Source organism: Selaginella moellendorffii, unplaced genomic scaffold (genome assembly GCF_000143415.4).
Source record: "Selaginella moellendorffii unplaced genomic scaffold, v1.0 SELMOscaffold_81, whole genome shotgun sequence".
NCBI classification, from domain to species: Eukaryota; Viridiplantae; Streptophyta; class Lycopodiopsida; order Selaginellales; family Selaginellaceae; genus Selaginella; species Selaginella moellendorffii.
The window spans coordinates 299,519-327,100 of record NW_003314342.1 but is presented as its reverse complement, the minus strand read 5'-3'; the positions used below and the strand labels follow the sequence as shown (position 1 = coordinate 327,100).

Below are 27,582 nucleotides of genomic sequence, written 5' to 3'. Positions count from 1 at the left end.
CAACAACTTTCTAGCGGATGATGGACAAGGTTCTTTGCAATATGTTGGAGGTGACTGCTGACTTCATTGATGATGTCTTCATCCACTCGGAGGGGATGTGGGAGGAGCACATTCGTGATGTTTGTAAAGTGTTGGATCAACTATGTGGTGTTGGTTTAAAATTGAAGTAGTTGAAGTGCATGTTTGGGTCCAAGAATACAACTTATCTTGGGTACCAAATTTTTCGTAAGGGTTTGCAAGTTGATCCTGATAAACTTGTGGCTGTCCTAAAGTTCCTTACTCCGAAGTGTGTAAATGATGTGCAACACTTCTTGGGCAAGGTGCAGTATATCAGTCGTTTTGTGGATCATCTTTTTAATCACACTACACCATTGCGAGTGTTGCTGAAGTCATCAATGTCATCTTTCATCTGGTCTCCAGATTGTGAGCGGGCGTTTGGGGATCTCAAAGAGCTATTGACAACTCCTCCAGTTTTAGCATATCCTGACTACACTCGACCTTTTATTTTGTACATGGATGCTTTTGACATTAGTCTTGGAAGTGTGTTGATGCAAGAGAGCTTGAGTGTGTCTAGTCAGCGCTATCCCATTGCGTATATAAGCTGTACATTTCAACCAGTGGAAATGAACTACTTCACAATAGAGAATGAGTGTTTAGCAGCAGTTTGGGGTTTCGAGAAATTTCATGCATATCTACATGGTTCTCGGATATTACTTGAAGGTGATCATACTGTTGTTACTTCATTATTGAAGCGGAAGAACCTGGTTAGTCATACTGCTCGATGCGCTTTGAAGTTTCAGATATATGATTTTGATGTTGTTCATCGCCCAGGGAATCATTTGGCTGATGCTGATGCCCTTTCTCGAACTCCTCTTCTTTCTCCATTTTCTTCTCATGTTTCTAACGAGCCTATTGTTCTAGCCTTTGTGGATTTTCTAGACGAGGATTCTGTGCCGTCAGCAGTTGGTGTACTTGACGTTCAGTGTCCACAAGGCGCAGAGCAAGCTCTACCTTCTCTTGATGAGGTTCACGAAGCTCAAAAGATTGAGCCGTGTATTCAAAAGGCTTCGAGATGGGTTTGAGAATCCTGTATCACTTACTGATGACTTGCCTTTCTGGCATTTACATTCTCAATATCGCCTTGAAGGCAGTCTTCTTTATTTTGTGGGGACAGATCCTGTTGATCATTTATGACTAGTGGTGCCTTTTATCTTTATTTTACGGTTTCTCCATGCCTACCATGATTCTCTTATTCTAAGTGGGCATATGGGGCATCGTCATGTAACCGAGAAGTTGCGCAAGTCTTTCTATTGGCTGGAGATGCGACGTGATATTATCTGGTATATGCATAGCTGCATTTGGTGCCAAGCTTGTAATACTTTCCCTCAGGCTGCAGAAGGACGGTTGGAGTCAATTACAGTTTCTCGTCTGTTTGAGTTGGTGGCGTTTGATCTTATGGGACCTTTTCCACGGTCGGCTGTTGGCAATGAGTATATTATTATTGCTTCTGACTACTTGACTTGTTGGGTGGAAGTTGGTGCTCTTGCTAGCGCCTCTGCAACTACTGTTTGATACTTCTTCCTCAATCGAGTGGTGTTCTAACATTCTTTTCCAGAGCAGATTCTTTTGGATAATAGTCCCGCATTTATGGCTGAGGCATTTCATGTTTTGACGTCTCGGTTGGGGATATGCCACACTTTTGCTTATCATCCATAATCAGACGGTCTAGTGGAACGGCTCGTTTGAACATTTAAGGGGATGATTGCGAAGTATATGAACTTTCAACATTCGGATTGGGATGGTTATTTGCCGTCTCTTCGGTATGCATATGTCACAGAGGTGCAGAGTTTTGTTGGTGCTTCACGATATAAACTCCTATATGGTCATGATCCAATATTACCAACTGAGCTGAGTTTACCTTCGCGATTGCTATGAGCTGTGGATGCTAGGTCGTGGGATTAGTATTTGACAAGCATTCTTCCACTTGTCCGAGTGGAGTATGCCGAACACTTAGGCCCCATACAAGTGGGACAACAACGGCGGTACAACTTCCATCATCGTCCACTTGCGGAGTACAAAGTGGATGATTTGGTGTTAGTCCATTTTCCTCATTTTATGGTACATAGTAAGGGGCTCCTTGTGCAGTGGAAAGGACCGTATTGGGTGTTGTGGCAAGTTGGACCACAAGTTTATGAGATTCGGCATGACGTCCAGCAGGCCAATCCTCCAGAAATTATGCATGTGCAGCGGTTGAAATGTTTCATACAAAGGGATTAGGAGTAATTAGTACCTCCTCTTGATGTTCCTCCAGATCCCGGCACATCTACAAGAGAACGCTGATGGTCTTCCATTATTCCGAGAGAAGGGGATGATGTGAGGGCCAAGTGTACGGCTATGATGCTGTATATTAATATTAGCGTAGTGGGATTTTGGTAACCGTCAGATTGGTTTCAATTCAGACCTTTCGCTCCTGTATATAAGCTAGGGTTTTTGGGCTAATTGATATGCACATTTTCTGTATTCGCTTTCTATATTCCAAACCAAGTATTTTTGTATATTTATTAAATTATTTTCTCATATATTAATTCCAATCTTAGAACTTGTAATGCATAATCTAATCCTACAAATAAGTTTATTATGGAATTAACTCCTTAGATTAAAAATTAACTTTGAGATATTATAAGATATTACTGATGTTTATTTGAGCAATTTAAATTCTTTAGTATTATTTATCAAGATTTATTCAAATTGACTAGTGTGATAATTGGCAGAAATGTTGAATTTATTACTATTTGCAAAACTTATTCTGATATGTTGATTATTGCTATAGCTTGTTTTGATACATTGGATGTTATTTCCATTGGATGATACATTCATGAGTATTTTGCTTGCCAATTGATGATATTTTATGTTCTTTAAGTTGTTTTACATAAGTTGTTTAGCATGTTATTTGCAATCTTTGATAGTTAAGTTTTATCATTGAGTTTTCTTGATGATACATTAGCTACTAGATTTTATTGAATGGTGAATCCTATATTTTCCAATTATGATAGTCTTAGTGGTTTTTGTACTCTACTATTGGTTTATTAGATGATAACTTACTTGAAATACTTTTGTGTTATAATCTAAGATTTATTCACTGATATTTAAATCTCTAAGATATCATTATTTCTATCTTTGATATTGTCTATTTATTAATCTTTGGGTTTGGGTTAGTATAGGTAGACTAGCTTCGGCACTTTATATGCATAGTGAAATCTCTAGTCATGGGGTAACTATTGTTGATTAGTCACATCATTTACTTTTCTCTTAATGTTTCTTATTTTGTTTAAAAAAAGGGTGTGACTGTATAAACAACTCTAATTATCTGTTTATAGTAGTCTATTTATACTTTACTAATGAGTTTGGTTTTTTGCTCATGAGGGTTGGGGCCTTTGGCTTCTCTCTCTATACCACTTGCACATATGAGCTATCATCTTTTATAAGCTAAGTGACACCTAGAGTAGAAAGGGTGGCTAACTTTATTGGTCATTTCCTTGTTAGTGACAATCAGAAGGTGTCTCAATATAGTGCATTTGTGTTAAACAAAAACGTTACCTTAGCTCATTTAAGTTGGTGCAATAGAATGTTGAATGCTCTAGGATTGTTTAAATTGCTCCATACAAATGTACCTTTGCTCATTGGGCTTTATGTTTAAGAGCTGCTATGTGTTCCAATTCTTTCACCGCTTGGCTCTATGCTTAGGAGTTTGGCTTCATTCTTTCAAGGCCTTGAAATTCAAGTTCCACTCTGTTATCTTTGAACACGTGGCATGTAGCACGTGGTATATGACATATGGTATACAGAGGGTTTAGATTCCGCTTCATGGTTATCTTATAGTAAATCACTATAGGATAAGGGTAAAAACCATATTGTAAGGAACCAACTCGCCGAGGTGTCGTAGGCTAAAGGAACCCCGAAAGCATGACCAAAATGACAAAGAGTTCATCGGATGGGACCAAGTCGAAGATCGAGTCCAAGACCGACTCTAGGACCGAGTTCGAGATAGAGTCCGGAATCGAGTCCGAGACCGACTCGGGGACCGAGTTCGAGTCCGAGTTCGAGACCGAGTTCGAGACGGAGTCCGAGATCCGAAATCGGGTCCGAGACCGAGTCCGAGGTCGAGTCCGAGGTCGGGTCCGAGATCGGGTCCGAGATCGAGTCCGTGATCGAGTCCGAACCCGAATCCGAAGTCGGATCCGAAATCGGGTCCGAGATCGAGCCAGAGACTAAGTCCAAATACTAATACGGGTCAAGGGGTGAAAGCCCAAAGCGTGCGTCTCCCAGGGGGGGGGGGGCTGCAGGGGGTTCCAAAAGTATAGTAGGGATAGTGAGGTCCAGGAACCAGTTTGAAGGGAACTCTCCAGTTGGGCTTCCAAACCGACTTGAGGTCGGGACTGGGACCGAGGGGCCTTGGGTGGGAGTGAGCATGGACTTGGTTGGTGCCGGAGGGGCCATCCAAGGAAGTGCTCAAGAGCAGCTCCCACTCCCGAAAGGGAAACCGATTGCGGTGCTCCTGGCTCATGTGGAGTGGTGCCCCACTTGAGTACCATGCGGCTCATTGGTCCTCGCCCTTCCTAGGGGCTTGGGCCTTCCTTCGGGATGGAAGTGGGGGGCGAGAGGTACCCATACCGGGCCGTTAGGCCACGGTGTTTCACCCCGGCGTCCCGAAGCAAGTGTTGCACTCAAGACTTGGGATTTAGAGGGTCCCATGATCAAGTCTTGTGGTACCAAGGGATGTTAGGAACCTGGAAGCTTGGTGTGCTTGGCTGCTTGTGCCTGCGGGGAGTGTAGCCGAACCTTAAGTCCAGTCTAATCCGGGGAGGGGGATTGGGAGTGATTTGGGAATCCGTGGAAGGATGGCTAACACTCCGTTGCTCGTGCAGTGAGTAGCTGAAACCAAGTAGGAGCTGGTACCATAGGCGAGAACCTTGGCAAGGGAACTTAGCAAAAGCCAAGGCAGTGTTGGACGGATAGACGAGGTAAGCTGGCAAATTGGAAAGGAAAAATTTGTGGCTTACAATTTGGTATCGGAGCCTTTATCTCAGTTCTAGCGAAGGATAGAGGCGGATTGCTGGGAGATGGCAAGGGCAGGGCGTAAGCGAATCCAGGCGGAGACGGAACCTCCGCCGGAGCTGGAGCCTCCGGTTGAACAAGAGGCTATGGATGAGGAATCCTTGCATGAGGAGGACTCTAGTGAGGAAACTTCCAAACAGGAGTCCGGTGGCGAGGTTCGGTCGTCCAAGGCTCGATTGGACGTGCTAGAAGGACAGTTGGCACAGACCAATGCTCTGCTGGAGACTCTCGTACGCAAGTTAAAGCGTGACGAGAAGCGGAAGAAAAAGCGAAAGACTGCGGATGCTGGCAGCGCAGAAGGTGCGGACCCTTCGGCCGGGACTGAGGCAAAACTAGACAAGGTCGAACAGACCAAAGTAGAATCAGTCCCTCAGGCAGTTCCCAAGTACAAACCAAAGCCCCCACCGGTGTTCAAGGGAGTGAACGACTATAAGGTTGTGGAGGATTGGTTTTACGATATGGAGGACTACTTCCGAGCGTTGCGGTTACCGAGCTCGGAGAAGGTCCCATGTGCAAAACCATACTTGGCAGATAATGCCAAGTCTTGGTGGAGAACAACGGAGGCCAACGAAGGACCGGTGGTCACTTGGGACATGATGAAGGCGAGGATCCGCGCAACATATGTTCCTCCGAATGCCACTCTGCATCTGAGGGATGAACTGAGTAGGCTGAAACAGACAGGAACCATCCAGGAATATGTGAATGGGTTCATGGCAAAGAGGATACTTGTCACGGACATGGGGGATATGGATGCGTTCCATGCCTTCATATCAGGTTTGCAAACATGGGCTCGCGGTGAGGTGATGAGGTGGAACCCGACCAACTACAAGGAAGCGTTGGATGCGGCCATCAAGGTGCATTTCAACGATAACCTGCGAAAGGGGAACACGACGGGGTCGGGATCCACATTTAGCAAAGGGGCCAAACCAAGGGGAACGTATAGCAAGGGGAAATTCAAAAGGAGTTTCTCTAAGAATGAGTCCTCGGGGTTCCGGAAAGGCAAATCCGGTGGCCAGCGAGCGAGTACGTGGGGGAGTCAAGCGAAAAAGGACAAACCCACGGATAAGAAGGTCAAGTCGTATAGCAGCGTGGGAAACAACGTATGCTACAACTGCGGCGAAGCGGGACACTTCTCAAGGGAATGTCCCTACCCGAAGAAGGCCAGAGCCAATATGGCCATCAAGTCGGGTGAAGTCCAAACTGAGGTATGTGATCCAGTCCCTAACTCAAAGTTACTCATTACACGAGCAACTTTGGTAGAGAGTCGTTCGCGACATCTACTAGCCCTCCGAGGGAAGCTCGGAGGTAGCTTTGTTAAGATCCTTATTGACACGGGTGCTTCGGATAATTTTGTGGCTGCAGACATAGTCCGGCAAGCCGGACTAACGGTGCAGCGGCTAGGCGAACCAAAGACTATAGAGTTTGTTCAAGGTAGCCAAAGCACCGATGAGGTACTTCGACAAGCGAGAGTCGAAGTGGGGACATGGAAAGTGGACATGGATTTCACCGTCTTGGACATGGCGGGATTTGACGTGATCTTCGGAATGGATTGGTTTAATCGGTTCGTGGTAGCCCTGCATGGACAAGGTAGGAACCTTGTGGTATTGGCGAATGCCCAAGGAAGAAGATCTAGGGTAGAGGCCCAGGATCTAAAGGTAGGGCAAAGCAAGGCCAAAGAGTCATGCTTAAACCTGGTGTCCACGAGAGGACAACTCACTAAAGGAACTAAGGCAGCCTTTTTGTGCTTACTCTCGGTGAAGAGTGATAAAAAGACCAGAACGGAAGAAGTACCTTTAGTGATCCAGCAGGTGCTGGACCAATTCCAGGATACCATGCTAGAGGAGCTACCGGCGGGGTTGCCCCCCGCACGACCGATAGAACATAAGATTGAGCTGGTCGAGGGTGCTGAGGCGGTGGTTCGTCCACCCTATCGATTGAACGAAAAAGAACTCAAGGAGCTCAAGAGCCAACTAGAGGAGTTGGTGGACAAAGGGTATGTTAGGTTGAGCAAGTCGCCGTATGGGGCGCCGGTGCTATTTGTGAAAAAGAAAGATGGATCTATGCGCATGTGCATAGACTACCGGTTGCTCAACAAGTATACCAAGAAGAACAAGTACCCTTTGCCAAGGATCGAGGACCTGTTCGATAGGTTGGGAAAGGCAAAATACTTCTCGAGGATTGACCTAAGGTCAGGATACTACCAGATCAGGGTAGCTGAGGAAGATGTCGAGAAGACAACCTGTCGAACGAGGTATGGGAGCTTTGAGTTTTTGGTGATGCCCTTTGGGCTGTGCAATGCGCCGGCAACGTTTTCGGCGTTGATGAACCACATCTTTGTACCCTATCTGGATCGCTTCGTGGTCGTCTATATTGACGACATCCTGATCTATAGCAAGACGCTAGAGGAGCATGCCAAACACTTGGCGAAGGTGTTTGAGAAACTAAGGGAACACAAACTGTATGCTAAAGAGAGCAAATGTGACTTTGCTCAACAAGAGGTAAAGTTTCTCGGGCATGTGGTGGGCCAGGACGGGCTCAAGGTGGACCCGGAGAAGGTCCAAGCGATCCAGGAATGGGAACGACCATCGAATGTACATGAGTTGAGGGCGTTCCTGGGGCTATGCAACTACTATCGAAAGTTTATCAGACACTATTCGAGAGTAGCCCTGCCCTTAACGGACCAAACAGGAAAAGGGAAGATGGTATGGACAGCGGAATGCGAGGCGGCATTCGTCCACCTCAAAGGGAAGTTGAGGAAGGCTCCGGTGTTGGCATTACCAGACTTTGGTAAGGACTTTGAGGTAGACACGGATGCTTCGGACTTTGCGTTAGGCGCAGTTTTGAAGCAAGACAACCATCCAGTAGCGTTCTTCTCGAAGAAGCTGGACAAGGCTCAACGGAAGTGGCCTGCCCACGAGAAGGAATTGTTTGCGGTGGTCAAGGCACTCAAGGAGTGGCGACACTACCTTGGGAGACACTTCAAGGTTTACACGGACAATGTGGCAACGAAACACTTCTTGTCACAGCCCGACCTAAGGGGAAAACAAGGTCGGTGGGCCAATGCTTTGGCCGAGTTTGATTGCGAGATCCTGTACAAGCCTGGGAAGAGCAACATCGTGGCAGATGCGCTAAGTCGAAAAGCGAGCTTGAAGTTGGCGATATCTAGCGCGACAGCAACCTTTTGGGACGATGTGCGGACCGCATACGAGAGTGATGGTCTAGCACAAGAAGTGTTGCTAAGGAATCTGGAGGCGCGGGAAGCTCACCAGAGAGGTGAGCTGCCAACGGAAGAGAAAACGGGCTATGCGGAACGCAACGGACTCATATATTACAAGCAAACGAGGGTGTATGTTCCAGAAGGGGAACTAAGGAAAGTAGCCTTGGAAGAGTGTCATGACGGACCTCTTGCGGGACACGGCGGAGTGCCCAAGACGATGGGCTTACTCAAAAGGAAGTATCACTGGCCAGATATGGCTAAGGACGTCCAAGACTATGTAAAGACATGTCCAACATGTCAGCAGGTCAAAGCCGTGACGAAGGCTAGTGGGGGCTTGTTGCAAAGCATCCCCATTCCAGATCGTCCGTGGAAATGTCTCACGATGGACTTCATCACGGGACTACCCCCAAGCGAGGGGTTCGATGCGATATTCGTGGTGGTGGACCGATTTTCAAAGATGGCACATTTCATACCCACCACAACGGATGTGGATGCGGAAGGTGTGGCGAAACTGTTCTTCGAACAAGTGGTTCGAGTGCGGGGAAGGCCAGAGGAGATTATCTCAGATCGAGATAAGATCTTCACTAGTAGGTTCTGGAGGACCCTCCTGGAACAGTATCGCACCAAGTTGAAATTCAGCACAGCCTATCACCCACAGACAGGTATGGGGTATTAAGTCAAGTTTGGTGGTCCTAACACTTCTTGACAGACGGACAAACGGAAAGGGTGAATAGGCAGCTGGAGGATTATTTGCGATGCTATGTCTCGGGAGACCAGACCGATTGGGTAAGTCATTTGGGACTTGCGGAAATGTGTTATAACAACTCACCACATTCGAGTATCGGGGTGAGTCCATGGGAAGTCATCAATGGGCGAGCTATTGAAGGTCCTGTGGAACTCGGCGTGGCCGAGTATCATGGAGAGTTACCCGCAGTGGAGGCATTCACGGCGGAAAGACTCAACATTTGGAATCTAGTGAGGGATTCCTTGGAACGGGCTCAACAAAGGCAAACCAAGTACGCGAACTTAAAGCACCGGGATGTAGAGTTCCAAGCTGGGGAGAAGGTGTGGCTGAACACCAAGAACCTTAGGCTACCAAGTGGGATCAGCCGAAAGTTGACCCAAAGGTAAAAATGCATGTATTCCTGTAAATGAATTGATCTTGAGTTCCTTAAGCAAGTTCGCGGGGCCTTACGAGATTGAGGCACGAATCGGTAAAGTGGCTTACCAATTCCGACTTCCTCGAGAGATGGGGAAGATGCACCCAGTGTTCCATGTGAACTTACTCAAGCCGTACTTTGAGGATCCGCTTCGCAAGGACCAAGTAAGACCTTTACCTGAGGTTATCCAAGGGGAAGAGGAATACGAAGTCGAGGCCATCCTCAATGCGCGCAAGAGCAAGCGACAAGGACGCGAGGTGAGAGAGTTCCATGTGAAGTGGAAAGGATTTCCACACTGCGAAGCAACATGGGAACCGGAGGAGAACCTAGCGAACGCGCGAGATCTAGTGGAGGAATTTCTGCAAGGCAGAACTCTATGTACTTATGCAAAGTTCAATTAAAAATATCAATTTGCAAAGTTGAGCAAGTGGCATATGTTGGGACCCGAAGGCGCGCCGAAGGTGAGCTAATTAGCATGGGTTAGCTAGGTCGACCAGGCGTAGGGAGCTACGCCCGACTCCCTGCGGGGATGTCGAATCCGTAGACGTATTCTACGGAGGTTGGGTTCGAGTCCCAACCCCCTAGTAAAGCAAGGCTGGGTTCAAGTCCCGACCCCATACTAGGGCGTGGTGAGGGGAGGAGTATAGGGACACCTATATTCCGTTGTCATGAGCTCTTGGCCGGGGAGGCTAACTTAGGCACACCGCTAAGTGGGGGGATGCCCCCGGAGACATGGTCAACAAGTCGTAGGATAAAAAAGAGACGTTCGATGTGGGCATCGAACTTCTTCTATGGGTGGTGGAGTTGTAAGGAACCAACTCGCCGAGGTGTCGTAGGCTAAAGGAACCCCGAAAGCATGACCAAAATGACAAAGAGTTCATCGGATGGGACCAAGTCGAAGATCGAGTCCAAGACCGACTCTAGGACCGAGTTCGAGATAGAGTCCGGAATCGAGTCCGAGACCGACTCGGGGACCGAGTTCGAGTCCGAGTTCGAGACCGAGTTCGAGACGGAGTCCGAGATCCGAAATCGGGTCCGAGACTGAGTCCGAGGTCGAGTCCGAGGTCGGGTCCGAGATCGGGTCCGAGATCGAGTCCGTGATCGAGTCCGAACCCGAATCCGAAGTCGGATCCGAAATCGGGTCCGAGATCGAGCCAGAGACTAAGTCCAAATACTAATACGGGTCAAGGGGTGAAAGCCCAAAGCGTGCGTCTCCCAGGGGGGGGGGGCTGCAGGGGGTTCCAAAAGTATAGTAGGGATAGTGAGGTCTAGGAACCAGTTTGAAGGGAACTCTCTAGTTGGGCTTCCAAACCGACTTGAGGTCGGGACTGGGACCGAGGGGCCTTGGGTGGGAGTGAGCATGGACTTGGCTGGTGCCGGAAGGGCCATCCAAGGAAGTGCTCAAGAGCAGCTCCCACTCTCGAAAGGGAAACCGATTGCGGTGCTCCTGGCTCATGTGGAGTGGTGCCCCACTTGAGTACCATGCGGCTCATTGGTCCTCGCCCTTCCTAGGGGCTTGGGCCTTCCTTCGGGATGGAAGTGGGGGGCGAGAGGTACCCATACCGGGCCGTTAGGCCACGGTGTTTCGCCCCGGCGTCCCGAAGCAAGTGTTGCACTCAAGACTTGGGATTTAGAGGGTCCCATGATCAAGTCTTGTGGTACCAAGGGATGTTAGGAACCTGGAAGCTTGGTGTGCTTGGCTGCTTGTGCCTGCGGGGAGTGTAGCCGAACCTTAAGTCCAGTCTAATCCGGGGAGGGGGATTGGGAGTGATTTGGGAATCCGTGGAAGGATGGCTAACACTCCGTTGCTCGTGCAGTGAGTAGCTGAAACCAAGTAGGAGCTGGTACCATAGGCGAGAACCTTGGCAAGGGAACTTAGCAAAAGCCAAGGCAGTGTTGGACGGATAGACGAGGTAAGCTGGCAAATTGGAAAGGAAAAATTTGTGGCTTACACATATGTGTTATATTGGCCTATTGAACATCATGTTAAATTTTATAAACTTGCGGTCTAATTTGCTACAACACTTGATACGGTCCCTCCACTAAGTAGGGGCCCTTTAAATAAACCACATACCGTAAGATTGGGAAAACAATTTAACACCAAGTCATCCACTTTGTACTTTACAAGTGGATGATAATGGGAGTTGTAGTGTCATTGTTGTCCCACTTGTATATAGCCCAAGTGTTTAGTAAATTTCACTCAGACAAGTGAAAGAATGCTCATCAAATACAAATCCCAGGATCTAACATTAGTAGTTTGTGGCAATTGCGAAGGTAAACTCAACTACATTAGTAATATTAGATTATGACTTTATAAAAGTTTATATGGTGAAACATCAATAAAACTTTGTACCCTTATGTCTACTAAAGATATGGTAAATAATCATTCCAATCCAAATGTTAAAAATTTATGTACTTCGCGATCATCCCTTTGAAAGTTCGAATGAGGCATTTCACCAAATCATCTATCTGTGAATAATAAGTACCTATGAAAATGTGGTATATCCCTAGCCAAAATGTTAAAACATGAAATGCCTCAACCATAAATGCAAGATCATTATCCGAAAGAATCTACTTAGACATAAATATTAAAATACCACTCAATTAAGGAAAAAGTTGTAGATGTACTAGCAAAACCACTTATTTTCACCTAATGACTTAAGTAGCTAGAAACAATAATGATATATTCATTACCAACAGTCGATCGTGGAAAAATCGCAACTAAATCAAATGCCACTAACTTAAATGAATAGGAAATTGTAATTGATTTCAATCGTCCTTCTATAGCACAAGGGGAAGTATTATAAACTTAGTGCCAAATGTAATTATGCACATACTAGATAATATCTCCAACTAATGAAAAAACCTATACAGCTTCTCAGTCACACGATAATGTCTCATATGCCCACCTAAAACATGAGAATCATGGTAGATGTAGAAAAAGCATGGAATAAAGATTGAAAGCACCACTAACCGTAAATGATAATTAATATCCATCCCTATAAAATAAAAAAGCCATTTTCAAAGTGATATTAAGAATGTAAATGCCAAAATGATAAATTATTAACTAGTGATGTAGGATTCTCAAACCTATCACGAAGCCTTTGGATCCACAGCTTAACCTTTTGAGCCTCACAAACTTCATTAAAAAAGGTAAATCTTGCTTTGCACATTGTGGACATTAAACATCATATACAACAACCATCGACAGCATAGAATCCTTATCTAAAAAATCCATAAATCCTTAAACAATACATTCGTTAGAAATAAGAAAAAAGAGCAAAGAAAGGAAAAGAGCTCGAGAAAAGGCATCAATATCAACTATTTAACTCCTTAGGTGATGAGCAACCTCAAAATTATATATCTAAAGTTTGGTATATAATACATTAAAACTAGCACTACACCAAGTAGTGCGACCAACTAAGTTCTTCCACTTCAATAATTAAGTAACTGCAGCATGATCACCTTGTAATAATGTTTGAAAAATATGCAAATATGCATGAAATTTCTTGAAACCCCAAACTATTATTTTACACTCTTTCTTTGTTATAAAATGATTCACCTTTGTTGGTTGTAATATACAATTAATATACCCAATAGGATAATGTTGACCAAGGACACTTGTGCTCTTTTGCATCAAGATACTTTCAATATTAATATCAAAAGAATCCACATGTAAAATAAAAGGTCAAGTGTAATTAGGATATGCCAAAATTAGAGGAGTCATCAATAACTCTTTAAGATCTATAAATACCTGTTCGCAATCCTTAAATTAACTGAATAATGATGTTGACAGCTTTAGCAACACTTGTAATAGTGATGTACCATCAAAAAAATGATCAACAAAATGATCGAGATACTACACTTTGCCTAGGAAACATTGCACAATATTCACACACTTTAGAGTAAAGAATTTTAGAACAACCATAAGTTTGTCAAGATTAACTTGCAAATTTATACAAGAAATATAATACTAAGATAAGTTGTGTCCTTATATCCAAAGACACACTTCAAACTTTTCAACTTTAAACCAACTTCCCACAATTGATCCAACATTTTACAAACATTATAAATGTGCTCTTCCTATATCCTTTTTGAATGGATTAAAACATTATTAATGAAGTTTGTAGTCATCTTTGGTATATCATAGAGAACCTCGTCCATTATTCATTGGGAGCATTGTTCAAATTAAATAACATCATTAAAAACTTGTATAGTGTACCAAAAATAGTTTTGGAAACATCTTCCTTAGCCATCAGCACTTGCTAGTACCTAGAAGCAAAATTTAACTTAGTGAACTAATAATTTCTCCCTAAATGATTCAAAATATCAGTAGTGTTAAAAAGAGGGTATACATCTGGGATAGTTACCTTATTTAACAAATGATAGTCAATGCAAAAAAGAATACTTTCATCAAGTTTCATTACAAGATGAAATTCACACATCCAAAGACTTTAAGACTTTTAAATAACACTATTTTCTAACATGTATAAAGATCTTTTATTACTTGTAGGACTCCTTATTTCCCAGACGTTCCATTACAGTAGCACAAATAATATATTGTTAACGTTAAAGCCTCCACTCAGAAAATGAAGGATGCCAATCCAGAAAATGCTAACAACATTGATATGTATAGCCAACTTCATCATATGCCCAATAATGGACATCACAGCCATAACCACATCCTCACCCTTATCCTTGAATATGAGCAATAGTAGCATTAACCTCCATTGGAACAAAATTATCTCCCACATGAAGTGGAGCTGAAAAATATGCAACAAAAAATGAAAGAAATGATATCTCATAATATTGTGTCAATTGAAAAATATTGTCAATAGTGGCTGAAGCAAATGCATGCATACATCCCACAAAATCTTGACAAAGTGTTAGCCATAACATTCTCAACTTGATCTACTTTGATATATTTAGCTCTGCATGAAGCAAAAAGCTCTGAAAGTAAATAATAAATTACATCATTAACTCAGATGGCCCTTGAAGATAATACAATTTTTGAAAAGCATCATCACAATTACTAGTGTGTTTAAATGCATACTTGAAGACGTATAAAAGAATGCTTCAATCCACATAAATGGGTTGTGTTTAAACCATTATATCACTATAATGCCGTTCTTTGAAGACACATGGGAAATTCACCCAAACACCAAATATTATCCCAAGAATGATAAGTAAAAATTACTATAAAATGATTAAACTCATCATCCACAAGATTCCCATGAAAGAACTTTGGCCGAATGTGAAAATTAACAATAAGAGTAAAAGGAGCTATACCACATGTCATGAATATTATCATCAACTGAGTTTAATTGTTTAATTGCAACCACATAACATCAAGCAATTGCACGAAAAGGAAAAAAAGAAAAGAGAAAAAATTGAAAAAGCTAAAAAAAAGAAAGGTTTAGATAATGAAAAAACTAGATCTAAACCAAAATTCTAAATTCAAACATTCCTTAGGGACATTTAAAGTTACCCCTCATCTTCATTAATATGAGTGCATAGAATATAAAAATGAAATTTAGAAATATACATATCAATTAGCCCAAAAACCTAACTTATATACAGGTCTGAATTGAAACCAATTTGACAGTTATCAAAATCTTACTATGCTAATATTAGTATACGGCACTATATACACTTGGACCTTATAATTACTAATTTCTTCTAGAAAATAATTTAAAAAGTGTTAAAAAGGAAATAATACTGAAATAAGTTTTTATCATGAGTTTTCGAAATAATTCTTACCCTATTATTGTGGCTATTTATTAGTCACTAAAGACTAGAATAGCTACAACAAAACATTTATTGGTTTAGCAATCACATGTGAAAATGTTTCCCTCCAAACCAAAGCTCTTTCAAAATTTGCTAATATTAGAAATTATCATTCTCAATGTCATTAAATTGTGACTGTTATTATAAACATATATTAGCTCTAAAGCATGGTTAAGTTTTATTTTAATCATTGTGGCCGATCTTTTACCCCAGAGGTAGGGTTCAATACTTTTAAATAAAGATAAAGGGTTTAATACTTTTGAAGTGAGGTAGAAGGTTCATATCATGGTAGAATAAATAAGAATATATTAGGAAGTGTTTAGAAAATTCTAAAAATTATAAATATATTTATAAATTATAATTACCAAGTCAATCTACATGATAATGTTGGATAGTAAAATATTTTAGAATATTCATGTACATTTTAAATATATTCACTTAGTAGTTTGACAAACATCTACAGTGGCATATTCTCTTTTCACATCGAATTTTCCTGGGTGATAGGGTTTCGATGGAAGCGCCCTAGTGGCGGGGCGAGGCGCGAGGTGATCGCATCGGTATGTAGTAACAGGGTAAAGATCTAGCCAGGATAGCTGCGGAAATGCCGCATTGGAAGCTCTCGCGGCGGTTGCTATGCGATGCATCAGCCGCGTGTGGGCTTCTGGCGGGGCACAGGCTCAGGGATAAGTGAAATGTCCGCAATTCCTGTCTCCAATTCGCCTGGATTTAGGGTTCTTGGTAGATCTCTGGTCGCTGTAAATAGCTCGGAATAGAGAAAACAGTGAAGGAGGAAGATGGGACCAGTCGGGAGGACTTCTATTACCAAGAAGGAAAAGAAGAATGGAAGTGGAAGTGGAGGAAAGAATAAGGTCGTTCCGGATGACGAAGTTCCTCGGACGAAGGAGCTCAGCGATTTGCCGGAGCAGAGTAGAAGTTCTTTGAGGAATGAAGAAGAAAAGGATGGTAGTGGGATCACAGAGGATGATACGGTTTTTGGGAGGATCAACAGGGAGAAAAAGGCGCATTCGGGTGGTCTCAGTGAGTACTCAACCAAGCAAGGCTCACTTTTTTCTGACTTTGATAATTTGGGAGCGAGCTCCTTGGGACTAAACCGGATCAAAACACGCTCGGGTCCTCTAAGTGATAACCATAACAGTGAAAGGAACTGGAATATGGCTGGTTTTGATGAAAGATTTGTACAGGAAAAGTCGTTTGCTAAGCAAGCTGAAGCCGGGAAGGGATCGAAGAAACAGAAGAACGTCTCTAGCTCTGGGCTTTTGACAACAGTGCCTCGAGATTCTCCCAAGCTTGGACACAAGGTGCCGAGTTCCAGCATTCATGAAGTTTCGACGCGGAGCTCTCGGAAGGAATCCTCTTCAAGCGTGGTTGACGATCTCTCCCCTCGCAGCTGGAGCAACTTTGAGTGCTCGTCTTCAGCTGGGGGACGTTCGGAAAACACTCCACCTTCGAAGCAAGGTAAGTCGGACAAAGATGGAGCATGCATTTAAGCTTTTCTTGCAGGTGGCAAGTCTCCGTGGCACGTTTCTTTAGCTTCGGGCTCCAGTAGAAATGTTCCAGAAAACGAGGTAAGTATCGTTTTAAATCGCAATGTTGTAATCGATCTGCGTTTTCTCTATCAGAATTTAAGTCCGTCAGAAAGCGTCAAGGAAACAAACTCCCCCAGGTTTCAAGCCTTGCTGCGTGTTACAAGCACGAAGAAGGGCAAGCGCGACATAAAGAGCTTTTCTCACGAACTCGATCCCAAAGGTGTTCGGTCCAACGTATTCTGGCGCCCGCACATATTTAGCGATGGAGAGGTAACTCTTTTTCTCTTTTAAGTGTTACGCATACCTTTTGTTCTCATTACAGAAAGACATTATTGAAGCATTAAGATCAAAATTCAACACTGTGAAAGAAGAGATCAACACAGAGCTCGAGGGCTTCGCTGGTGACTTGATTGAAATTCTCGAGAAGAAGGAGGATCTATCACCGGACTGGAAAAGGAAGATTGAAGACCTCCTTGTCTTCGCTCAGCAATGCGCGATGATGTCTTCAGCGGACTTCAGAGAACATTGTGAAAGTATCGTTCAAGACTTGGATGACAGGCGGCAAGAGCTTCCGATGGGATTACTGAAACAGTTACACACACGAATGCTCTTCATTCTCACACGTTGTACAAGACTGGTACAGCTGACAGGCTTGGACGAGGAGATGAATAAGCATACTCCTCCCTCCAAGATTCAGACACCATGGACTACAGGGAAAAAGGATAAAGCCGTGCTCAAGCCGATCAAGGAGCAGAAGATTTTCTACAGTCAAGAGCTAAATGCGCACAGGTGGAAAGACAAAAGTGCTCTTAGTCACTTGACGCGACCAGCTTCAAACTTCAATGGTCTGGGGAGTATAGTCACTGAACGACTTGCAGGCTGGAAAAAGTTCGGACAAACCTCGCCTAAGTTACCTGGACAGGAAACCAAACTCAAAGCTGACGAAGGTCTGTCAACGTCAAGGTTGAAGCCCGTGGAACATCCAAAAGTTAGCGAACAAAGGAAGAAAGCTGCGGGTGATGAGTTGAAACTTGTTTGCCGGATATGCGAGGAAACAGTTCCAGCCTCGCAAGTTGGTGATCACTCAAGGGTCTGCGCAGTTGCCGACAGATGCTTCAAAGGTAGAAGCATCGACGAGAAGCTTTACAAACTTGCGGAGATGTTGGAGAAGATCGTAGAGTCTTACACACCCAAGAGCTCTCAGACTGGCGTCGGTTTGAGCCCGGTACTGAATCTTAGAAAGGGCGAGGGATCGGAAGGCGCTTCTCCAAAGTTAAGTGAGCTAAATCGTCGAGGATCAGAGGACATGCTAGATGAACTTCACGAGATGGATGCAGCAACTTTGGAGGACCTTAGAGGATTTGGAGTGCTGAACGGGAAGTCACGGTTTGGACCAAAGTCCGACCAGGGACTTAGTGCGTCTTCAACCGGAAGTAGGACGCCTTGCTCTCCGATTACGACTCCAAGGGCAAGTCAGATAGATCTGTTGCTGGAGCGGGCGAGTGTCGGCGAATCTGAAGATATTGTTCAGGTACGTTTAAGATTTCCAGTTATACAGTCACTAAACGTGTCGTTGCTGCAGATTAACGAGCTTGCTGATATAGCTCGCTGTGCAGCAAGCACAGATGTGTCCAAAGAAGATGCCTATGACTTTTTGGGAACTTGCATGCAAGACCTTCAGGATCTTTTGCAGCTCTGCAGAGTTGAAGGTTTGACAGTACATACATTTGGCAAAAGGATTGAAAAGCTCCTGGGGTAAGCCTTTAAGTTGGCAAGTGCGCACCAGACAAGGAACGATTTGTGTTTATGTATGCAGGGAGAAGTATCTTCTTGTGTCCGAAGGTGTAGAACATGACAGCACCGGCACTACTGAAGATGACGATGATGACGGGGTTGCGAGCCTTCAATGCACTCCTCATCACCCTTCTTTCAACGATCGGACTAGTATCGACGACTTTGAGATAATAAAGCCAATCAGTAGAGGTGCTTTTGGCAGAGTGTTCCTGGCAAGGAAAAGAACGACTGGAGACCTCTTTGCAATAAAGGTATTTGTCCTGTCTAGTGAAAGTAGATGGTACTCACTTCTGTAAGTTTGTGATAGGTTCTTCGAAAAGCAGATATGATTCGCAAGAATGCCGTCGAAAGCGTCCATGCAGAACGGAACATTCTCATCCATGCGAAAAATCCTTTTTTGGTACGATATGTGAAATTCTGTTCAAAATGGAACTGATACATTTGTTTGCAGGTGCGTTTCTTCTATTCTTTCACTTGTAAGGAGAATCTCTATTTGGTCATGGAGTACTTGAATGGAGGTGACATGTACTCAATGCTAAGAAACCTTGGGTGTCTGGATGAAGACATGGCACGATACTACATCGCAGAACTGGTAAAGTATTTACACTGTTTATGTATCTAAGTTTACTGGTTTTTCAGGTCCTTGCACTGGAATATCTCCACTCGCTAGCCGTTATTCACCGGGATTTGAAACCGGACAACATACTGATAGCCCATGATGGACACATAAGAGTAGGCTCGTTTCCTGTCTCTTTTGTAAATGCTCACGTCAAGTTTCCTTGCAGCTCACAGACTTCGGGCTTTCAAAAGTTGGTCTCATAAACAGCACGGACGATCTCTCTGCGCCCGCTTCTAGAGGAGCTGCTGTCGCGGTTGAAAAGCATGACAGCTCGGATTCATCCACGAAGAAGGGCCGGCAACAAAAGACTGTTGGAACACCCGACTATTTGGCCCCTGAAATTCTACTTGGGACAGCACACGGTTTGAACAATTTTTGAATTGGAACGTAACCTTTTTCTGGTTTTTATCGCAGGCTATCCGGCTGATTGGTGGTCCGTTGGTGTCATTCTCTTCGAGTTTCTGACTGGGATTCCCCCATTTAATGCGGAAGACCCTCAGGTTCGATGTCGGAAGAAATGCTCCCTTCTCTAACAGGGCCTCGTGTTGCAGATGATCTTTGAAAACATATTGAACAGAAACATACCATGGCCAAATATCCCCGGAGACATGTCATTTGAAGCTGCAGACTTCATAGACAAGTAAGAATCCATTACTAGTTTTTCTTTATTCACAATTCTCTCGTATAGGCTTCTCGCAGAAGATCCCAATCATCGTCTTGGTGCCAAGGGTGCGGCGGAGGTCTGCAGATGGTTTTCTCTCTACTTGAAGGTTTTCTTATGATGGTTTCATTTTTGCAGGTGAAAGCTCACCCATTTTTCAAGGAAGTAGAATGGGATAGTGTTGGCTCTCAGCAGGTCAGTCTTCATGCCTTTTCCGAATGTTTGTTAAGCTAATGGTAGAATTTTCTTCAGGCTGTTTTCATTCCCAGCCCCGAAGGAGCCCACGATACGAGCTATTTTACATCTCGGCACAAGTGGTCTTCCACGGATGGTCGGGTCTATGCAGAGCAAGAGTTCCCGGAGTCTAGCGATTACGAAAGTAGTTGTGATGGTAGTAGCAGCTCGGTGAGCAGTAAACACGAGGAAGGGGTAAGCCGTGCTTCCTTCTTTCTTTTTTTGTTGTCTAAACTTTTGATTCAGAGAGACGAGTGCAATGATCTTGCGGAATTTGACTCCCCACCTTCAAACCAATACTCCTTCAGCAATTTTTCTTTCAAGGTGATGAAAGTTGTTGGCTCTCTCACTTGTCTCACTGGGATTTTTCTTGTTGGCTTCCACAGAATCTCTCGCAGTTAGTATCCATCAACTATGATATGCTGTTGCAGCAGAGTGGAAAGGATCTGCCAAAGCCTTGAAAATTTCATGCTGGAGTGAGAGGTGAGGGGAGTTGTTCTTCTTCTCCTTTTTTCCCATCTTCCTTTAGAGCAGAGATACGTAACAGCGAACATAGAAGCGTGGTGTGATGTATGTACAATAGCATCTCTTTCACACAGTCTCAGTGTATATAAATGAATAAAAAGAGGATGTATCACAACACCCCTGGGGTTTTAGGCTTTCAAACGAACTTCGGCGATATTTGCATTTTCTCATCGGTCGATCGCCTCCTTTTCTCGAGGAGCACGATTGCTTTTTCTTTACGATCGAACGTTTCGGCCAGCGCTTTGTTCCTTGGTTGATATTCCTGAAATTTCTGATGTTTTGGCAGAGATTCATGTGATCACTGTGGATCCAGCTATTGACATCGTTGTTCCTTTGCGAGTATGACGCTACGAGAGAAATGTAACCGAAATGCCAAGAGAATGGACATCTCCAGTTTAAGGTGGCTAGGTCGTGATCAATGGGGATAACTTGTGATTCCAGAACTTCCACAACTTGCGTGGTGATATATACTTGACGTGTAATTACAACGAAGGATGTTGCTAAAAGTTTCAGCTATTGGCGGCAAACTTGGTAGAGAGTTCCAGTGGTATCCAGTATGTTGACGCAGAGGAAGGTGATGAGCGCCACCCAGAACTGGCTCTTGCCGATTTCAGCAAAGGAGAGAGCTCCGTTTGATGTTGTGGACGTCGACCATCTTGCAGAAGTACGCGTAGTACGTCACCGTAGTTCCCCGGACGGTGACGAAGACTATATGGCACCTTGGACACCCCTGACGAGAGCATACGCGACGATGACACGACGCCAAGCCAGAGAGTGGGATCTTCCATCTGGTTACGCGTGCACAGGACGTTGGAGGAGATGGGCATGAGACGGGAGACACCGGTGGTGGCGTTGGTGACGACCGGTGCTACCGCTACTCGGTCCGCTGCTGGGCATGCACCCAGCGCCACCAGAGATGACGGAGTGAAGCCGATGAGCCCGATGCCTTCGCTCGACCGCAAGCCTATGAAGGCGAGGAAGAGACCGATACCAGCCGCGCTGGAGCTAGAGCTCCACCGTAAGAGAGACTTCCGGAGCCGTGGAAGGTGTACGCAAAGTAGGCGTTTGCTCCCATCCCAGGCGCCAGCCCGAGCGGGACATTTGCAAACACTCCCATGATGACACTGCCGATGAACGAGGATGCCGCCGTGGCGACGACGAGATCACGCTTCGTCTGGTCCAGTCGGAGTATCCTTTGTTGTGAGCCCCTGGATCCTTGCACCGGAGCAGCATGGGAGCAGACGCTTATGATGCGTAACATTCTTTTCTTGCCTCAGCGATATTAGACAGGAATTTGTGCGTATACAAGGTACTTTGCGCAATTCTTTTTTCTCCAGCTTTTTCTTGCAGGGAGTCAAGCCCTGGAAACAATTCCAGAGCTTCTAATCAAGCATTATCAGAGCCTCTGAAGAACAATTCCAGAGCCTGGTTCGTTCTTTTATATCTATTCTTGTTTATACGTCTTGTCTCATCTCTCATTTTTCCAGGACGAGTACGGCATCGGTTACGGCCAAGAATTTTTCAGGTCGTGATCATCCTTTGTGCGATTCCATTTTCCCAGGAAATGTTCTTGCGTTCAAAGTGGAATGTGTCTTCCAGTGCCAGGCTCCTTTCTCAAAGGTTTTCTCATGGAATTTTGCGAGCAGCTGGCAGGAGTGAAAGAGAACGAGGTAACATCTCTTGCAGTTCTAACTCACGAACACATGAACTTTATCTTTGCAGGATGCTTCCACCACTGCTCAAATGGGAGGCCAGTTCGTCTCAAGACCTGTAATTTGGAACGTGGTAAGTTTGAGATCCTGACAACCTTAGCAGCTATCTAACCTTGTAAGCTTTCCAGATTTGCTTCTGCTCTTGTGGGATATCTAGTATGCATGTCGTACACATAGGAACAGGAGCAGCTGATTGCTGAGGAGCTCGCTCTATTTCCAAGGAAGCGGTGTGGAAATAGAACTCTATTGCTGTCAGCAACTCGAATTCTCTATCTGGCGTAGCAGGTTGCTCTAAGCCCTGTGACCAGTGTACCTTTGTGAGTTACACGGCTTCGAGGTTTTCTTGAGCGGCTGGCTCCAGAACGTTAAGGAGGCCATTGAGTCGTCCAATCTCACAAGAGCTATATTGGAATCAAAGCTTGGTTTATAAGGGTCTAAATCCAATATAATCATTGTGTTTAGACATGGTAATGTTTCAAAAAGCCAAAACACGTGTGTACCCCACAAATTAGAAGGAAATGAAAATCCATTCTTCGTTGTAATTACATGTCGAGTATATATCACCAGGAAAGTTGTGGAAGAGCTGAAATCACGCAAAGGAGGAGTTATCCTTCACGACCTTTACATTTCTGTCGTACCAGCGTTCCTTGTGTGTATGGGCAGGAGCAACGATGTCGATAGCTGGATCAAAGTTTTAAACAATGATCCAACAAAAAACAAACCTCTACCACGCCAGCCGAGTTTGCTCCCCTACACACAGTTGGATTTCTAGCCTTTGTTTTCTCACCTTTAAAAGCATGAGCATCTCTTTTCTGTTCCTTGCCGATCAGTGAGAGTCCTCCTTTTCTCTTCCCTCTCGAGCTTTTTGACTGCTCCAGTTTTCCGCTGCTGCCTGCCAAAGGAAAAAAAAAAAAAAATCGATCAGGAGACTGAGCGAGCAATGGAACACAAGCATAGATCACTTCAATGCGGCAGTCACTCTGAGCAGAGTTGGAGGTACTTCAAGCTGGAGGAGCGAAACTCTTGCTTCATTCGGGAGGTGAGAGCCAGCACCGCGACATTCCTCACCATGGCATACATCCTCGCAGTAAACGCCAGCATACTCTAGCTGCATCTCCGACTATCCCCGCCAGCCAGAGCGGGAGATTTGTGAACACTCCCATGATGACACTTCCGAAGCTGCCGTGGCGACGATGAGATCACGCTTCGTCTGGTCCAGGCAGTCGAAGTATCCTTTGCCCCTGGATCCTTGCAATCGGCACCAGAGTGAGCGGTGTACCGCCGGGAGAGATGTGAGCAGCGCTGTACGGGAGTGGTGGCGTTGGAGCAGACCAGCGAGCAGTAGGGACCTCCAGAGTCGGCGAGTATACTGCGAGGATGTATGCCATGGTGAGGAATGTCGCAGTGCTGGTTCTCACCTCCCGAGTGAAGCACGAGTTTTGCTCCTCGAGCTTGAAGAACCTCCCGACTCTGCTCCCAGCGACTGCCGTATTGAGGTGATCTATGCTTGAGTTCCATTGCTCACTCAGTCTCCCATTCGATTTTTTTTTTCCTTTGGCAGGCAGCAGCAAAAAACTGGAGCAGCCAAAGCTCAAGAGGGAAGAAGAAAGGAGGACTTTGTGAACAGGAAAGAGAAAACGTTCCTTTTGGAAGGATGACGAGCTCATGTTTTTAAAGGCGGCTTTGTAATTAAAAATGCAAATATGTACAAGGGTCATGAGTCATTTTATTCTATGTTATTAACCAGTGGCAAATAAATGCCAAAATAACAGAGATCCAGACTTTGGCTCGGGGCTCTTATCTTCCTTTAGAGCACAGAAATTATTTAATAGAAGCGTGGTGTGATATATATATCTTTTGTATAAAAGAGGAAGTAACAACACCTGGTTTTATTATGGTTTAAACTATCTGTGGCGATGGATCTGACAATGCTAGCAATATTTCAATCGATTACCTCTGCCGCTATAAGTAAGATTTTTATCGCCGACGACGTTTTTGGTACATTCATACAGAGGTCTTTCCTTCATCGTCAAATTAGATTTGATATTCCTGGAATTTTGGTATGGTTAAGTTTAGATTTCTTTCATTTTGGCAGAGGTTTGCTTTGTTGGACCATTGTTTCCGGCTATCAACATTGTTGCTAGAATGAAGGTCGTGGTCAAACTTTCTTTTTGTGGGCTCGTTGCGTGATTTCAGATCTTCCACAACTTGCATGGTGATATATACTCTGACATGTAATTCATTTTTATTTTTTTCAAACATATGGGGTGTCAATTGTATCGATGGCATTCAGACTTGTTCTAGAGCTCCGCCAGTTTCCACTGTGTCAACTTGCTTCATCGCTTCATCTGTATCGCTTGACGACGGTGGCCTTTTGGTTTTGGAAAAGAGCCAGTCGAGTCCATTCAGCACCACGAACGTACTAATGCCGCCGATCAAGCCATAAGCAATGGAGTACGTAAGAGGCATGAGGATGATGGTGATGAAAGCCGGGATGCCTTCTCTCATGTCCTCCCACTCAATCTCCTTGACCGACTTTATCATCAAAACTCCGACGAGAACAAGCGCCGGTCCGACCGCCCAGGGTGGAATAGAAGCCAGTAGCGGTGTAAAAAACAGTGCCAGGAAGAAGTACATCGCCACGGTAAGAGCAGTAATCCCGGTTCTGCCACCTTCTCGAATCCCCGTGGACGACTCGATGAAAGCAGTGACAGGAGAAGTTCCAAGTGCCGAACCGACCACGATGGCCGCGGCATCGCTCATGAAAGCCTGGTATTGCCCCTCGAAATCGCCCTTCTCGTCGACGTAGCCGGCAAACTTGGCCATGGAGTAGAGAGTTCCGGTGGTATCCAGTATGTCGACGTAGAGAAAGGTGATGAGCGCCACCCAGAACTGGCTCTTGCCGATTTCAGCAAAGGAGAGAGCTCCGGCGGTGCCTTTGATGGTGTGGACGTCGACCACCTCGCGGAAGTACGAGTAGGCCGCGTTACCAGCGTCGGTATATGGGAAGTATGTCACCTGCGTTCCCCGGAACCAGGAGATGCCGGTGACGAAGACAATGCCGTAGATCATGGCACCTTTGACACCCCTGACGAGAGCATACGCGATGATGACGAAGCCGACGACGCCAAGCCAGAGAGTGGGATCTTCCATCCGGTTACGCGTGCACAGGATGTTGGAGGAGATGGTAGCGCCAGGCATGAGACGGGAGACACCGGTGGTGGCGTTGGTGACAACCGGTGCTACCGCCACTCGGTCCGCTGCCGGGCATGCACCCAGCGTCACCAGAGTTGATGGGCTGAAGCCGATGAGCCCGATGCCTTCGCTCGACTGCAAGCCGATGAAGGCGAGGAAGAGACCGATACCTGCCGAGCTGGAGATGCGGACGGGGCGGGGGATGGCCTTCGCCAGCCGGGTCCGGAGGCCGAGCGCTGCCAGGCCGAGAAAGATCAGTCCTTCGACGAACACAGCCGCCAGCGCTCCACCGTAAGTGATGCTTCCGGAGCCGTGGAAGCCAACGACGGTGTACGCAAAGTAGGCGTTTGCTCCCATCCCAGACGCCAGCCCGAGCGGGAGATTTGCAAACACGCCCATGATGACACTGCCGATGAGCGAGGAAGCTGCGGTGGCGACGATGAGATCACGCTTGGTGCGGTCCAGGCAGTCGGAGTATCCTTTGTTCTGGGCCCCTGGATCCTTGCACTCGGCACCTGGCTTCACAAGAGTGAGCGGTATACCGCCGGGAGTGAGGCCCGAGCAGCGCTGTATCGGGGTGGTGGAGTCGGAGCAGACGAGCGAGCAGTCGGAGATGCCGCAGGGACCGCCCGAATCGGTGAGTATGCTGGCGTTCACCGCGAGGATGTATGCCATGGTGAGGAATGTTGCGGTGCCGGCTCTCACCTCCCGAGTGAAGCAAGACTTTCGCTCCTCGAGCTTGAAGTACCGCCCGACTCTGCTCCGAGCGACTGCCGCATTGAGGTGATCTATGCTCGAGTTCCACTGCTCGCGTAAGCTCCTGATAGAATCCATTCTATATTTTTTTTCTTTTGCAGGCAGCAGCGAAAAACTCGAACAGCCAAAAGGCGAAGAGGAAAGGAGGAAACTTTGTGGACTCTCCCTTGATCGGCGAGCAAAGGGGGTAACAGAGAAAAGAAATGAGAAACGCTTCAGGTAGATATCGTTTCCCTTCCTTCCCAGCTTTTTGGAGAGTCTTACCGGGATGACGAGCTCATGTTTTGTCCAGCTGAATTGGAATCGGACGAGCGTGTAAGCGCGAGCTGCCTGTCATAAAAGAAGAGGTGAAGAACGATCGGCTATACTCGCACAAGGGCGCTCTAAGTGTGTGATGAGAAAAGAAAACAAAGGAGCGCGGTTTTGTAGGAAAAGACGCAACACTCGTTATCAGAGCCCCACGACTTTGACAACGTTTTGATTAGCGACAGGAAGCAAACTGGTTGGCGATGAAAACAAAGAGGCAAAGTAATTGCTTTGCTTGTCCAATCACTGATTCCTCCTTTAGACTTTATGGTTTCTATTTGATATTTCCAGGTCCATGTGCTCTGTGTGTGCTTTGCGCAAAATGTAGAGACAGACAAAGGTTAGAAAAACAAAGAAAAAAACAAAACTCTGAAGATATTGATATGGTATTTGTTTGTTCGTCTAATAGGTGTTTTGATTTGTTTTTTCCGGGGAAGAAGTTCTCTTAAGCATGGTGATAGACGTCGTGATGGTGTTCCCTGAAAGAGAAAAACCACTAAACAATGGGAATGAATCAAACTCGAGCGCTGCTGCCGCTACTATCAAGCAATGAATGGACGCTTTCTTCCAGGGGGGATTGGAAGAATCGCAGCTCGCAAGCGCGAATGTAAACATTTCGGAACAATCTTAGACACGGGGGTATGTTCCGTGGGATTCAGCTAGACTAGTTTTGTGGGAGATTCCCTCGGTTTCGTACTCAGCCAACATTGTAATCCCACCGAGGACGCATTTTTACTATGAACTTATCGAGTGGGAGTTTTCTATGGTTTTGATTGGAAGGTGCCGTCACCCATACGAACATATGTATGGAATAGAGCTATTTCAACATAGTCATACTCTATAATTTGCTGTTGTAGTGCTCGCCTTTTGACAGCGTGATTTATCACTAATTATATTAGTACGAAGAAATTGCTTTGGGGATCCGGTATGTGGATCTATAAAGCGCACAAAAAA

General features: G+C 45.3%; 2 protein-coding genes across 3 annotated transcripts; one reads left to right on the top strand and one right to left on the bottom strand.

The window, feature by feature from the left end:
* Positions 1 to 15,759: 15,759 nt before the first annotated feature.
* On the top strand, positions 15,760 to 20,776 carry LOC9629238 (probable serine/threonine protein kinase IREH1). 2 transcript variants are annotated; one of them, XM_002987392.2, is made up of 17 exons: positions 15,760 to 16,755; positions 16,801 to 16,865; positions 16,920 to 17,096; positions 17,149 to 18,357; positions 18,409 to 18,581; positions 18,643 to 18,871; positions 18,928 to 19,020; positions 19,072 to 19,212; positions 19,260 to 19,352; positions 19,406 to 19,601; positions 19,654 to 19,739; positions 19,791 to 19,879; positions 19,928 to 19,979; positions 20,039 to 20,095; positions 20,153 to 20,329; positions 20,381 to 20,458; positions 20,521 to 20,776. In XM_002987392.2, the coding sequence occupies exons 1-17, from the start codon at positions 16,074 to 16,076 to the stop codon at positions 20,593 to 20,595; spliced, it is 3,672 nt and encodes a 1,223-aa protein (XP_002987438.2). In that variant the 5' UTR covers positions 15,760 to 16,073; the 3' UTR covers positions 20,596 to 20,776. The 2 variants fall into 2 exon arrangements, with proteins under 2 accessions (XP_002987438.2, XP_024517080.1); XM_024661312.1 differs by having other exon boundaries at positions 20,153 to 20,458.
* Positions 20,777 to 24,594: 3,818 nt separating this feature from the next.
* Positions 24,595 to 26,679, bottom strand: LOC9663049 (adenine/guanine permease AZG1). Its single transcript, XM_002987329.2, has one exon. The coding sequence runs from the start codon at positions 26,398 to 26,400 to the stop codon at positions 24,661 to 24,663; it is 1,740 nt and encodes a 579-aa protein (XP_002987375.1). The 5' UTR covers positions 26,401 to 26,679; the 3' UTR covers positions 24,595 to 24,660.
* Positions 26,680 to 27,582: the final 903 nt, after the last annotated feature.